The following is a 13,911-nucleotide window of genomic DNA, read 5'->3' as shown; positions in this document are numbered from 1 at the left end:
AAGGTGTGTGTGTTTTATTATGTGTTTTGTGTTCTCATTTTGTATTTTTATGTTGTGAAGTGTCCTGTGATCTTCTGATGAAGGGTGGTATACAAATTTAATAAATAATAATACTGAGCTATATGGACCAATGGTCTGACTCTGTATAAGGCAGCTTCTTATGTTCCTACGGGCACATTCTAGAAATGAGCTGTAAGATCACTGTCAAAAGTAGTATGTGCTTTATAATTTCTTTTGCAAAGAGACTACAAGTGTGAGGTGCATAGTCCTAATTATTCCTCAAGACATAGCTAATTCTGCCACTCTTAATCCTCACTTTGTTATACAAGCTAACAGAGTAGGACAGAAAAGTCCTTCTGCCTTTTGTTTAGCTATTCTGTCCTGGCAATGTGGGTAGGGACAGAGGGGATTTGCTTGCATAGTGGGGGAAAAGTGTGTGTGTGTGTAAATTATGCCTCAGATACTTATTCACATTCTTCCTTCTTTCAGACTCAGAATTTGATCGCTTTGTAGGGCCACCTGGGCCACCAGGCCCACCAGGCAGTGCGCTTTCCTCCATCACTGCAGAGGACATCTCCGCCTACTTACAAAGTAAATATGATTTGCCATACTCTGCGCTTGGGTACCTTTTAGGAGTCTGGGATTTCTTGTGGTGGGTGGGGAGTTGTTGGGCTTTCTAGGACAGAGTAAAGAATTTGATCCACGTTCAACATGCAGCAATTCAGTGAATCTCAATATCGTAAGATCTGGGTGTGTTAGTCATCACCAGCAAAGGATGCTAGTGACAAAATGGTATGATTGGTCAATCAGCTGATCTAAAATTCTGCTGGTAGCTCCCTAAAATGAAAGCTATGTGATACTTTGACCTTCCTTGCTAACAGGGTAAAAGGGTGTCAACACCCCACCCCCACCCTGCTGCCACCACCCCAAAAAAAACTGAATCAAAAATTACACAGGTATAAAATAGCATGCCATCTTGACATGCCAATGAAATTGTTTTTAAACATAATGGTGGCTAAGTGCATATGATTCTGCTGTTAGAATGGGGGGGGGGTGACATAGGAAAAAGAATTCAAGCAAAGGGTCTGCTTGCACTTTCTTAAAAAGCACATTATTAACCCAGTTTCTTCTTCTTCCAAGGTTTGGGATACTTCACACTTTCTGGACCACCTGGTCCGCCAGGCCCTCCAGGACCACCTGGCTTGTCAGGAAGTGGCCTTGTTTCCTATGGTGATGATCTTTGGACTGACCAGTTCAGAAGTGACTTGATCAAGTACCTTACTAGTAAGTCACACACACAAAACCACTTCCACAATTTTGATTGCTATAACCAGCTGTTGCTCTTCTTGAAATTTCAAGTCTGGGCCTCATCCTGGCACTATGCCTAGGGCTGATCTCATAGCTCTTTTGTAGCAGCTGAGAAATGCTTACTACAGCTGCTATCCTGGACTGAAAAGTCCCTCAAGAAATCAAAAGTATTGAATATGGTTTTGTCTTAAGGTGGATCCTAAGATTTATTTCTGTTTGGTCATCTTTGACATGTCTCATTTATGGAAGAGACTTGTTCTTTAATTTGTGCTTCCTTTACTGGAACCAGAAGGTCTAAAAAACAGCACCTTAGCTGGTAGGGCATAACCTCTAACCATCAACTCAGTCTCAAGTAGCATCCTCTTGCTTTAATGAAAAGCTTTCCAGAAATAGGTTCTCTTTGGGGCACCATGCTGCTCCAAGTTTACTAAAATTTGCATCCGGCTTCAGTAAACTTAAAGAGATTTACATCAATATCATTAACATACTATCAGGTTCTTGCCTGTGGGTGGAATTGACAGTGGAGAAGCACTCCTGTTAAGAATAATGGGTGGAATTGGGAAGGCACTAGATCCTTCAGATTCCAGTGCTCCCTCTGCATGCCCCCAAACCGGCCCAACACATTTTGGTTGTGGGATGTCAAGAGTTCCAAAACTGATAGGGCTGGGTTTGTGGAAGTTGTGGGGATGGGAGAAGGATTCAACATCAGAGCTCCCTTGAAGAAGATCTGATGTATCGTGTGACCCTCTGGGATGCCGTCCCAAAGCACACTTTGCTGGCTTCAGCACCCCTGTAGAACATTCCATTATAACTTGTGCAGCTCCATTAATACCCATTGCTGTGTTTTGTAGGTGACGATATTCGTGGCATCATCAGAGGACCCCCCGGGCCTCCAGGACCACCTGGTATAGGAGGAGATGGTAGCTTGATGGCTGAATCTTACAGAAGGTCTCTAAATTCAGATGGGTCGTATGGCAGGTCCGTAAGTTCTGCCACATCCTATGATGCATCACTTGCCACAGGGGGATCATACAGCAGCTCATTGGGAAGCAATGGAGCATATGGTGGATCTCTTGGAGCTGATGGATCTCTTGGAGCTGATGGATCACTTGGAGCTGGTGGATCATACGGTGGATCTCTTGGAGCTGATGGCTCTTATGGTGGATCTCTTGGAGCTGATGGTTCTTATGGTGGAGCGACTGGAGCAGGTGGATCTTACGGTGCTGGAGCGGATGGATCTTACGGTGCTGGAGCGGGTGGATCTTACGGTGCTGGAGCGGGTGGATCTTACGGTAGTTCAACTGGAGCAGGCGGATCACAGATGAGATCTACAGGTGCAGGAGGATCCTATAGTGGATCATTTGCTGGGGCACTGGATTACAATGAGTTGGCAGCCAGAGTGTCAGAAAACATACAAAGTAAGTATATCCATATTTTACCCCATGCTATCTAAAGTGCTGTGGACTGTTTAGAGTGAGTGTGTGTGTGTGTGTGTGTGTGTGTGTGTGTGTGTGTGTTTGGGACATGTGATTCTTAGACCATTAAGTTGTGTTCCACTCCTTTGAATATATGCAGTGTACATTCCATGAGCTATTCTAAGGAAAAACTTGGCATTCTTTTTTGAAATGACCCTAAAAGTGCACACATGAGAAATGTTAAATTGAAACGTGCTGTATGTACCTCTGAGGGAAATCCCAGGAGCAGGTTCCTTCCTTGACTGCTAGATCTTGGATTATCACAGCAAAACAGTTTAATATATGTGCTCAGCAGAATTGGTGCAAAAAGTTTCCCCCGAGGATCAAAACATTAAATCAGTTTCCTAACTCAGATTAGAATCCTTCACCAGCACTAGGGCTGATGTGAGTTGTAGGCCAAAACATCTGGAGGGTACTAGGTTGGTGAAGGCTGAAGTACAATGCTTCAATTATGGGCTGAGTCTTTTTCTGGAGTGTTAAGGATGCTTTAAAAGTAGTACAGGAAAATGCCACAGCTTCAAAGGGTGGGGGGTGGGAAGAGATGCTTCCTTGAGTTCTGACTTCATAGCAAGGATGTAGAACCGGTGGCCCTCCTGATGTTCTGAACTGCAACTCCTATCATCTTTGTTCATTGACTATGCTAATTGGGACTGATCAGAATTAGGGGTTGCCTACCTCTGCTTTATTGAATGGAATTTTCACTGCTGGACACAAAGCATTTTGAAGAGCCAGGGGGTGAAATTGGTCACATCAACCTTCGTATACTCTATTTCAAATTTATGTTCTAATTTCCCAGGCCGAGGGCTTCTGCAGGACATGATGACTTATGCTGTGCAAGGACCACCTGGGCCTCCAGGGCCTCCTGGCATTCCAGGCATCAGCAAAGTGTTTGCATCCTATGGCAATATCACTGCGGACCTCATGGAATTCTTCAGAAGTAAGTCACATCCCAGTTGTCATTTTAATTTAGGATATACAGAGATTTTAAATGAAATGAAATACTGCAGCTGCTGCTTTACTGGGTAGGGAGTAGTTTAGGGACCACTCCAGATTAGTGGATTTTTTTTAGCAGGTGCATTCTGCAACATGTCATTGATGCAATAGTAGCGTGTTAATGGTGGATGCATACTGGACGGTCTACACATCATTCCCCTATACTGGTTGTTTTGCAATAATCCCTCAATGTTATACATTAGTGCCTTCTCAAGGGGCACTCTTGCCGTATATAGTGCAACCACAAAATAATAATATTCTTGGAATGTTTGTGGTACAGAAAGTTACAGGGTTTCAGCAGGAAGCTATGGGACATGCACTGCCTGGAAACAAAGCAGTATGACACGCCAAAACTTTTGCAGGAACAAATGGTATTGAAAGTGTGATTGTGTGTAACTGCTGCAACAACTTGATGAGTACAAATCATGATGAATGCTCAATAAAGAGGCCCTAGATGTGTGTAGTAGAATATAGCCTTGTGACAACCTGCATTTCTGCCCCATTAGAAGAGGAGGCAGTCCCTCAGATATGGCTTACCTTGATTTTGTAACCTGGACCCTTCAGGCTTTGCGGTATTGAATTACTTTGTTAAATGGGCCAAAAGCACAGAGCTTTTCATTATGGACGTTCTTATATTTACAATTAAGAGCAGATATCCACAAACATGATGTTGTTTGTTTTCTACAGCTTATGGAACTATCCCAGGTGCACCTGGACAGAAAGGAGAGATAGGATTCCCAGGACCCAAAGGTAAGAAGTTGGATGCCACACTTGCCAACTTGAGAATCCAGGAGGGAGGCAGGGAGACGGATGGCTCCTCCCCCTGTACAAGTAGTCTCCTCCTCTTGAAGACACTGAAAGGAAACCCAATAGAGCACTTCTGTTTCAGAGGATGCAAGTGGGGCCTGCCGCAAATGTTGCCATGCATCCTCACCCCCAAGTAGCAGTGCTCCTGTGCAAGGTTCTAGCCAGCCAGCTAGATCCTCCATCCCACCACCGTCTGCCATTTTCGGTTTTTCTTTCCTGACACACAGTGTTCTGTAGTGACTGAGCATCCTTAGATAGAGAGAGGGGTGTGTGTGTGTGTGTGTGTGTGTGTGTGTGTGTGTGTACATGCTACCAGAAGCCTTTGGGTTCCCCTGAGCAGGCTAATAGCTCCCTTTTGCTTCTCAGTGGCTTCACTTGGGCTCCAGCCTAGCGAATCTACTAAATTCACGCTTTTCCAAACAATACACAGCCATCCTTTGAAACTCACATTTCTCCAATGGTATTAGGGCCTTGCAGTGACTATAAACAATGTTTATTTTTGGATCAAGTCTGTTTCACATTGGTGCTACAACCAGGTATATAAAATAGTGATGGGCTGTACTCTACTATTCCCCCGTTATCATATCATATACACCTGAATATAAAGGGGAAAATGTGACCTTTAGTTGCCCATGAAACTGAAAGATCAAGGTTTGTTTCTTGGTCCTAGACAGCATGGGGTCTCAGCAGTCACCTGGTCTAAGCATTTGCATTAAGGCAGGCTGTGCTCTGTCTGATTAAACCATCCCAACTATGTTTGTCTAATCATTTCTGTCCACCCTCTTTGCTTTCATAATTTCTTTAAGATACTTGTTCCAGGTGTATTCTTGAGTCAAGTGTTGTGATGATCATGACATATATTGTTCACACCTGTTAAAGTTTGGCCAGTCTGACACTGGTGTCATAGAATTGTAATTAGGAAAGGATCCAGAGGTTAACCCCCTGCAAAGCAGGAATCTCACCTAGATCATACATCTGCTTAAAAACCTTGGAGGGTGAGTCCACCACCTCTTGTGGAGACCTGTCCCACTGTCAAACAGCTCTTCCTGTCAGAAAGTTCTTCCTAATGTTTAGTCGGAATCTCCTTTCTTGTAACTTGAAGGTTCAGGTTCGGGTCTTGGCCTCTGGAACAGGAGAAAACAAGCTTGCACCATCCTCTATGTGGCAGCCCTTGAGATATTTGAAGCTGGCTATCTTAAGAGCAAAAATCCTTTTTGGGAGCTTGCAAAGCAGCCCTGTCCTGCTGGTGTGGGCGAATGCTGAATTTCCTTTGTTTAATCCTGCCTGTGAACAAGTTTGCATATTCTGGCTATTTGCCTGTTCCCAGGCAGGAGTTCCTACTTTTAAATACTGATATGCTTGTTACCTAACAGAGGTGTGCCTGCTCGGCTCTGAAGTATTTTTTTCCAAAGTGGTAGCATTGTTAATAAGTTGCTGCAGAAACAGCTTAGAGTCTTGTGATATCTTAAAGACACAGGCTGCATACATACCATACATTTAAAGCAGATTTAAATTGTAAGGTTTACACCAAAGAATTCTGGGAACTATAATTTGCCCCTCAGAAAGCTATGATTTCAAGATGCTTGGCAAACTGCGGCTTCCAGGATTCTTTGGGAATCATGTGCTTTAAATGTGAGGTGTACGTCTGCCCCTTGCACCAACTGTGTTGGCATAAAAATACGAATCTATCCTTCCCCATATCTTAATCTGGGTTTAGCCTTTCCATGGAAAATCTGGTAAGATTTTGTTTTTTTAAAAAAAATTGTTTCCAGCTGTCCATTTGCAATGTTAAGCCCACATTTGGAAGTCCCTAAAGTAAAAATAGTACAGGGTGTTTTTAACCCTTTAATTGCTGTATGAATTAAACTTAATCCTTTTCCTACAAAGAAGGCAAAGTCCTGTGACACCTTAGATATGAATTTATCTCAGAACTAGCATTTGTAAACAAGAGTTTACCTTATCATTTGTATGAAATAGAAAATATCTCTCTCACAAACACAAATTTTTAATCCAAACTTGCAGAAAACAAATAATTCTTTGATAGAAGAGATAATTGAATACATAATTGAATTCAGCTGACATCACTAAGGTTCCCATTAATGTATCTAGATTGCTGTTTTCTGAACACTTCCACAACATGGTCACTAATGTGTCACTTACAAAGGTTGTTTGCTGAAGAAAGAAAATGTGGGAGGAACACCATTTTAAACCACACACATTTTTCTGATTCAGTTTACATATACAGGAATTCTTTTTTTAAAAAACACTTTGTTTCACTTCTTCCATTTCATTATAAGATGGATATTATGGGCTTGGTCTACTGAGTATTCAGACAAAGCCCAACTGTTGCCACAATGGATGATTATCTGGCTGTAACCATATTGTTTTCTGTATCTGGATAGTTAGATTCTCTCTGTAAAATGCTATTTGAAAATGTGTGCATTTCACCTTAATTTCTGAGTAGTAGCATGTGCCATAGATGTTCAGCACCCCTGAGTGAATGAGCACATGTTCTGTAGATAAATTATCCTCATGGGACTAGCCCAACTGCGCAAACAAGAGACTTGCATTATCTGGCCATGTTGTGTGTGATCTGAGAAATATGCTTCATCGTTCTCTATGGCATACTTATCAGATTGCAGCATGATGGGATAACGCATGGGGTCAGCTTTGGAAGATACACTCTTCAAGAAGTGGGCCTGTGTTGTAGCTGAACTATTTTAAATGAGTAGCAATCTCAATCCAGTAAAATATCATTTCTCTTCCCTCTGCTAGGTGACATAGGACCAATGGGCCCCCCAGGCCGCCAAGGCCCAAGAGGACCAAGGGGTGAAAAGGGCGAGAAAGGTATTTGTTTTTCAAATTAGAAAGGAGTGTATTTTGGATTTTACCAGTACCATGCTGGGGAAGCATAGCGCGGGTCCAAGCATGAAGACTTAGCATTTGTCATAGTTCTAGTGTAGCCACCTGTATTGTGAGAGTCAACCTTCCCCCACTTTTTTCAGAGACCCATACATAGGCAATGACTCAAGCAAACTTTATTTATTTTATCCTGCTTCTCAGACAACTTGTGTCTCCCAAAGTGGATTACGTAAATGAAAAGAAGAACCTGCAATTAAGTTTACAAATGAAAAATACACAACACACAATGGAAGGGGAATTGAGGGAAGAGGCTGAGGATGTGGCCAGATTGAACTTCCTTTGCTTGAATAGCAGCTGATAGCTTCTGTTCCTGTGGCTGCAGTCAGAGTATCCTTGCTTGCTTCTGCAGTCCCAGGGCAGTTGGAGCCAAGTGGTCTTTCAGGCAGCTCCTTCCTTGGCCTCCCCATCCTGAGGGACAGTTGGAAGTGCAGTGGTTCTTGTTCCCTGGCAAATGGCAGAGGCCAAAGTGTGCTGCTCTTCAGTTCCTAACAGTAGCATGAAAGTTGGGAAAATGTGTACTTGTACCTGTGAAGTAACACTTTCTTCATCTTATTCCATCTCTCTTAGGTGAAGCAGTGTATGTTGGCCGAAGGAAAAGGAGAAGCATTGGGGTCTAATCTAAGAACACAAATTTGAGCAGAAGATTTCTCAACTGCTTATGGTTGCTTTTTTATCTCAGTGGAGACAAAACCCCCGTTTCCAGTGACTTCCAGCAAGTGACGACTAACACTTGGTACTTTGGGAATGGTTTTCATAACATTTTATCTTATTTCTAAGATATGGGTGGCTTCCAGTAGTACATATTGAACTAATGGCTCATTTGCTTGTTGTCCCATATGAATTGGCTGGAACAGAGTATAGCCCTCATCTAAACCCAACGATTTTATAACAGCATAGCCTCAAAAGTTGTAACTTACTTCCCAGGAAACTCACACTTCAGTTTCTCTGGATGAAGATTAGCATGAGAAATCTTCAACAGAAACTCAACCAAAGTTGAAAGGATTGGAGTCAGAGGTTATGTATCTTCCTTTGAAGTAGGAGAAAGCATATCCAAAATTATCAAGAATATGGATTTAAGAGTAAAGGCTATGCCAGTTGTGATAATACTCAACTATATGCTAGCAGGATGCATAACCATAGGCTACATTTTATTATTATTAAATCCACTTAATCTGTTATAAAATGCATTGCAAAAATGTGAAGGACCTTGGGGCTGTTAGTATATAAGCACTTTGTTGGAAACAATTTTTAAAATGTCTGCTGTGGTTTTAATTACTATAAAAGTGCCTTTTTAATATAAAGCTTTCCGATTAGAGCTTGTTTACACTCCAGCCTCACTTTAGCAGAAACCAGACACTGAAGTATTATGACAGACAAAGTCAGGGAAGCTTATGCATATAAGTACAGTAGCCCGCCCACCTTCAAAAGTGAGCAGTTTTATCTATGACCATTTCTTCCTCTACCGCCTGCTTGCAGTGAGCATCTCCTAAGCCATCTGTTGTTTTTAAGGTGCGGCAATCCCCATTAGCATAGAATGATGTGCAGCAAGGGGAATTTAGGCAACATGCCTGAGTCTGTGCAAAGTCAATAAAGTTTATTTTCATGTGTCCTAAATCATATCAACATATCAAGAAACTAATGTTGTACAGTGTGAATCCTCTATCCCGTTATACATGCAATCATGGCAGCAATAAAGTGATAGCTAAGTCTGGAGGGACATGTTTTTGGGCCACAGGAAATTTATCAATGTAAATCCTGATGTTGCGACACATCTCAAGATGTTACGGAATTGTAATTTGTTAAAAACATTGCTGGGTATAGGTCAACCTTAACTCCTCCATTTGCTTCAAGATACAAATTTAGTGTTCCATAACTGATAGCAAAAGATTCAGAATTTAGCTAAGAGATCAAGGAAGATCAAATTAGAAAAATTAACACCAGTGTTGGAAATACACATTTCCTGGACAGGTTACCTATTGCCTCCAACCTTATCAAACATATAAGTAGAAATTGATAGCTGCAGTTCGCCATCTTGTGAAATAAAAACCAGTTTTCTACAATACAAAGAGGTAGATAGTTGCATGGCTTTCTGGTGTGACCAAAGACTAGCAATTCCACTAAATGTGTCCAGTGGGGCTTTGAACTTTTTTCTCCCTCAATTCCAACATACCTAGGTAGCTAATCAAAATTAGTTTGTGACATGGTACTGAGCTTGGGAGCTGTTTGCTAAGGGACTCAGAATTGCATACAAGCCCTTAAGTGCACAATTATGTCTGGATCTGTGACCCTTGACATGATGACTTGTGCTCAAGGGATTCCAAACAGGGTAAGATGAATCTCCTGTAACTGGCATACTGTTTGTCTGGTTTTGCAAGTTTGGAGCAAACATCCTATTAAATAATATTTTCAACTGATCAAGCAATTGGTTGTGCATTTAAACCAGCTGTATCTGTTACTGAGACATTTACTTTTTAAAAAATAAAGTTACTTCCAATGTGTTAAGTTTCTTTCTTCCTCTGTCCCATGAGCTGTGTGGATTACACTATGTTTCCTGATATGCAAGCAATGTGAAACAATGTGTTTCCCTCTTTCAAACCCCATTTTGTTTTGATACAAAGTGCCCATGTTTCTTCTTAACATTATCTTTCAAGTGCAATCCTATACATATCTGCTGAGAACTCCTATTTAGCTCAGTGGGATTTACTTCCAGCTAAGGGACATGGGTGGCGCTGCGGTTTAAATCACTGTGCCGCTTGGACTTGCCGATTGGATGGTTGGCGGTTTGAGGCCCCACAACAGGATGAGCTCCCATTGTTTGGTCCCAGCTCCTGCCAACCTAGCAGTTCAAAAGCACGCAGTGCAAGTACAGTGGTACCTCAGGTTAAGTACTTAATTCGTTCCAGAGATCCGTTCTTAACCTGAAGCACCACTTTACCTAATGGGGCCTCCCACTGTCACCACACTTTCTGTTCTCATCCTGAAGCAAAGTTCTTAATCCGAGGTACTACTTCTGGGTTAGCGGAGTCTAACCTGAAGCATCTGTAACCTGAAGCGTCTGTAACCCAAGGTACCACTGTAGATATATAGGTACTGCTCCAGCAGGAAGGTAAACGGTGTGTCTGTGCGCTGCTCTGGTTTCGCCAGGGGAAGCTTACGTCATCCTAGCCACATGACCTGGAAAAACTGTGGAAGCGGACAAATGCCGGCTCCCTCAGCCTGTAAAGCGAGATGGGCGCCGCAACCCCAGAGTCGTTCACGACTGGACTTAATTGTCAGTGGTCCCTTTACCTTTACCTTTAAAAATGCACAGGATTGCAACCTTAAGAGCATCAAAATAATTTCAGTCATTTATCTGAATTTTGGTTTTCTGTGGCAAAAAAGCGTTTAAATATTTGAAGATGGCTAATATCTCTCCTCTCATTCTCATTATCAGGCAAAACATACCTAAGTCCTTCAGCTGCCATCCAAGTGGTGGCAGTTGTGGTCAGAATTGCCTGTGCTTGTGTCCTACCTATACCCTTGCTGCAGCTGGTACAAAATACAGTGGCCAGTGTGGTTTTTGGCATTAACAGCCCTTTTCTTTCAAGACACAGAAAGAACAGGGCTAGTGGAAGAAAAGTATAGATTCCTACAAAATAGGTAATGGACCACAGTCCTTATTCTACAGATCTTTCTTGCAGTTTATTTTGTTTGAAATATATGGGCTTCACTTCCTATGCTTTCAAATGAAAATGAACTTTCAAAGCCAATTTAATTCACCAATTAAAAAAAAAGTTTGCTACCAAGAGTAGGCGGCTCACAGGCAAATACTTCAAGTACAGCACTAACTGAATTGAAATTCTTCCTTCTGAAATTTTATTGTATCTCTGCCTAGAGATAAAAGAAACCACATCCCAACCCTTAAAATAGCACTTTCAAGGGGCCAGAACTTGTGCTTTGGTAAGAAGCTTTTCTAAAGAAAACAAATAGTAACACCTTAGCAAGAATAAAAATTTTGTGCTCCAGAAGAAATGAGTAGCATCAACTTCCAAAGAGATTATTTAGAATCTTAAGATCCAACAGTATTCCTATGTTCCACTGATTTAAATGAAAGTAGGATAAAGGGAAAGTTGTTCCTACCATAAATGGTATTTCACTGAGGATGTAAAGAGGGCTCCAAGCGGATTGCGTTGCCTGCCTTGTAGCTTGGAGGCAGGAAATGCCTATATAAGTGTTCTGCTCTCTTCCTGTTGAGGCTCAGTCCTATTTCTTGGAACAGCTTAGGAGAAAACAAAACTCAACAGCACAAAATGTGATAAAATGTGTACAAAATAGGAAACAACCAGAAAAAGTGGGAGAAAAACCATTCTGGAAACCAACAAAATCCACAAGGACTAACACAACTGAATATGTATGACTTTCCCATGCTGAGCCTGAGGGCTCAGTGAGGAAAGTGCCTGTCGTTCACCAGGCATGGATTGCATCTCCTCAGGAATGGCCGCCATTATGCTTGCCCGTTTCTTCACTCCTTGCTGCCTCCAGATGTTGTAGTCTCAGATCTGGTTGGTTTAGGACTCAATGAAGCAGCAGCAGATGATATCCCCCGTTTCCCTCCCAGCCGCAACTCACCAGAACTCCATTTCGGCCCCTCTCAGGTAGGCACCACTGCCAATATAAGAGAACAAGGGAGGTGTTCGTGGTGAGTCCAGCACCTCTTTTTCTAGAAAATTAACACTGGGTGTCCCTTGCACAGGACTCAAAGGAAGAGGCTGCACTTGCAAGGGCTCTCCCTGGGATCTTCAGAAACAGCGGCCCCCTGGATGCTTGCTGCAGCTACTGCCAAGTGTGGCCCCAACCCCAAAACTCGGCTCCCCCCCCCTTCAAAGAAGTAGCCCTGAACTGTAGGGGTTTGTCTGTCTTCCCCATAATGAGAAAGTGGAAAATCCTAGCCTCACAGCTCAGGATGGAGCTTAGAAAGGGAGAGAAAGAAAAAAAGGCAGGAAAGGTGAAGGATTTTTTCTTTTTCTTTTTTACACAGTAAGAGAAAAAGAGAGGAAGAGCAGCTGTAGAAAACAAATAAGAACAAAAGACTCAATATAAGAAGGAGAAAAAACAACAGGCTGGCTATAAGGGAAAAGCCTTAAAGATTCCAAACAGAATGTTTCTCCGAGTTGAGACAGGAAATGGACTGAGCCTCAACAGAAAAGAGAGCAGAAAAATCTTCTGTAGAAGTTTTGGGCATTTCCTGTCTTCAAGTTGCAGCAACACAATCCGCTTGGAGACCTCTTCCATCCATAGGTGACAGGAATTGCAAACTGACCTTAGGTGGTATGATTCTAGCAACTGACAAGCTAAAATAAAGACAGTGATTCAGTAAAAAGTTTTCTTCTTTGACGTAATCAGCTTAGCTCAGAATTATGAGGGCTTTTTGGTGCCCTTGTAGTAGAGCAACAAAACTGAGCTTCAATATTAATGGCAGTGTATTTTCCTTCATCAGATTATCTGTGAAGGAAGCCATTTCTCACGCCATCAAATCAAAGCCATATATTGATATCATTTTCAATAAACTCCACTGTGTACCTCTATAGGGAAACCAATCAGGTGCAGGTGCTCAAAGTTTCAGCCAGGAGGAGGAGCCAAACACAAAACAAAAATGCAACTTTTTTGTACAATTAAACCTGCTTTTATAATGGTGGGGAACTTGGTGGAACAAAGGGCAGACCCCTCTCATGGGGCCCCTCTAATTAATGCATTATCTGACTGCCAGCCTTTACCCTGTTTATTTGTGGCTAGGTTCAGACATCACATACACACAGCATGGTTTGACTCTCAAGAACGTGCCCTTTGTTTGTAGGGTCCCTTTTATGTTCTAATTTCCTCCTGCAGGACCTGGTTATCCCTGGTTTCCAGGGATAACCAAATTAGATAAAATACAACTAATGTACTGTATATACAAATCAAGTTGCTTCTAGATCAATTTCCGGTATATAGTAACCATAGCACCACTGATTTTGATGTCATGGAAACCTAGGGTTACCATGAATTGGAAAATAAAAAGAGAATCAGAGTATGCAAGTACAAGAGGAAAAACACATGCACATTTCTGACAGTTGAACCATGGTTTGGCACCTGACCCTAACATCCTGTGTCATGACACCGGGAACCATGTTGGGATAATAAAGGTCTGATTTTGTAGCATGTGAAACATGCAAAGAAATGAACACTTTATATGCAACACAGGGCAATAATGATGGAAGAACGCCACCAGGCAATCATCAATATAGGAAGAAACCGAGTAGGGCTAAGTTCTGGTGCTCATTTTGGTTCTGGTGCCCCAAGAAACAGCAACACCACAGAATCCTTTCAGACTAGCACACAACACACACAACTCCCCAAAGGAAGCCACAAACTTGAGATTTTTAAAGAG

At 42.1% G+C, this 13,911-nt stretch overlaps 1 protein-coding gene across 1 annotated transcript in view; it reads left to right on the top strand.

Annotated features, from left to right (window-relative positions):
• COL17A1 (collagen type XVII alpha 1 chain) overlaps positions 1–10,001 on the top strand; it is a 64,246-nt gene extending 54,245 nt beyond the window's left edge. The window contains exons 45-51 of the mRNA XM_081006241.1: positions 490–591; positions 1,141–1,284; positions 2,160–2,726; positions 3,580–3,720; positions 4,464–4,526; positions 7,359–7,430; positions 8,073–10,001. Of these exons, the coding sequence (XP_080862367.1) occupies positions 490–591; positions 1,141–1,284; positions 2,160–2,726; positions 3,580–3,720; positions 4,464–4,526; positions 7,359–7,430; positions 8,073–8,122 (1,139 nt within the window). The 3' untranslated portion in view covers positions 8,123–10,001. The remainder of the gene's footprint in view (positions 1–489; positions 592–1,140; positions 1,285–2,159; positions 2,727–3,579; positions 3,721–4,463; positions 4,527–7,358; positions 7,431–8,072) is intronic.
• The last annotated feature ends 3,910 nt before the right edge of the window (positions 10,002–13,911 follow it).

This window comes from Podarcis pityusensis (assembly GCF_964106645.2).
Source record: "Podarcis pityusensis genome assembly, chromosome: 5".
NCBI lineage: Eukaryota > Metazoa > Chordata > Lepidosauria > Squamata > Lacertidae > Podarcis > Podarcis pityusensis.
Note: the sequence above shows the minus strand (reverse complement) of the source record. Positions and strands in the feature narration are given on the sequence as shown.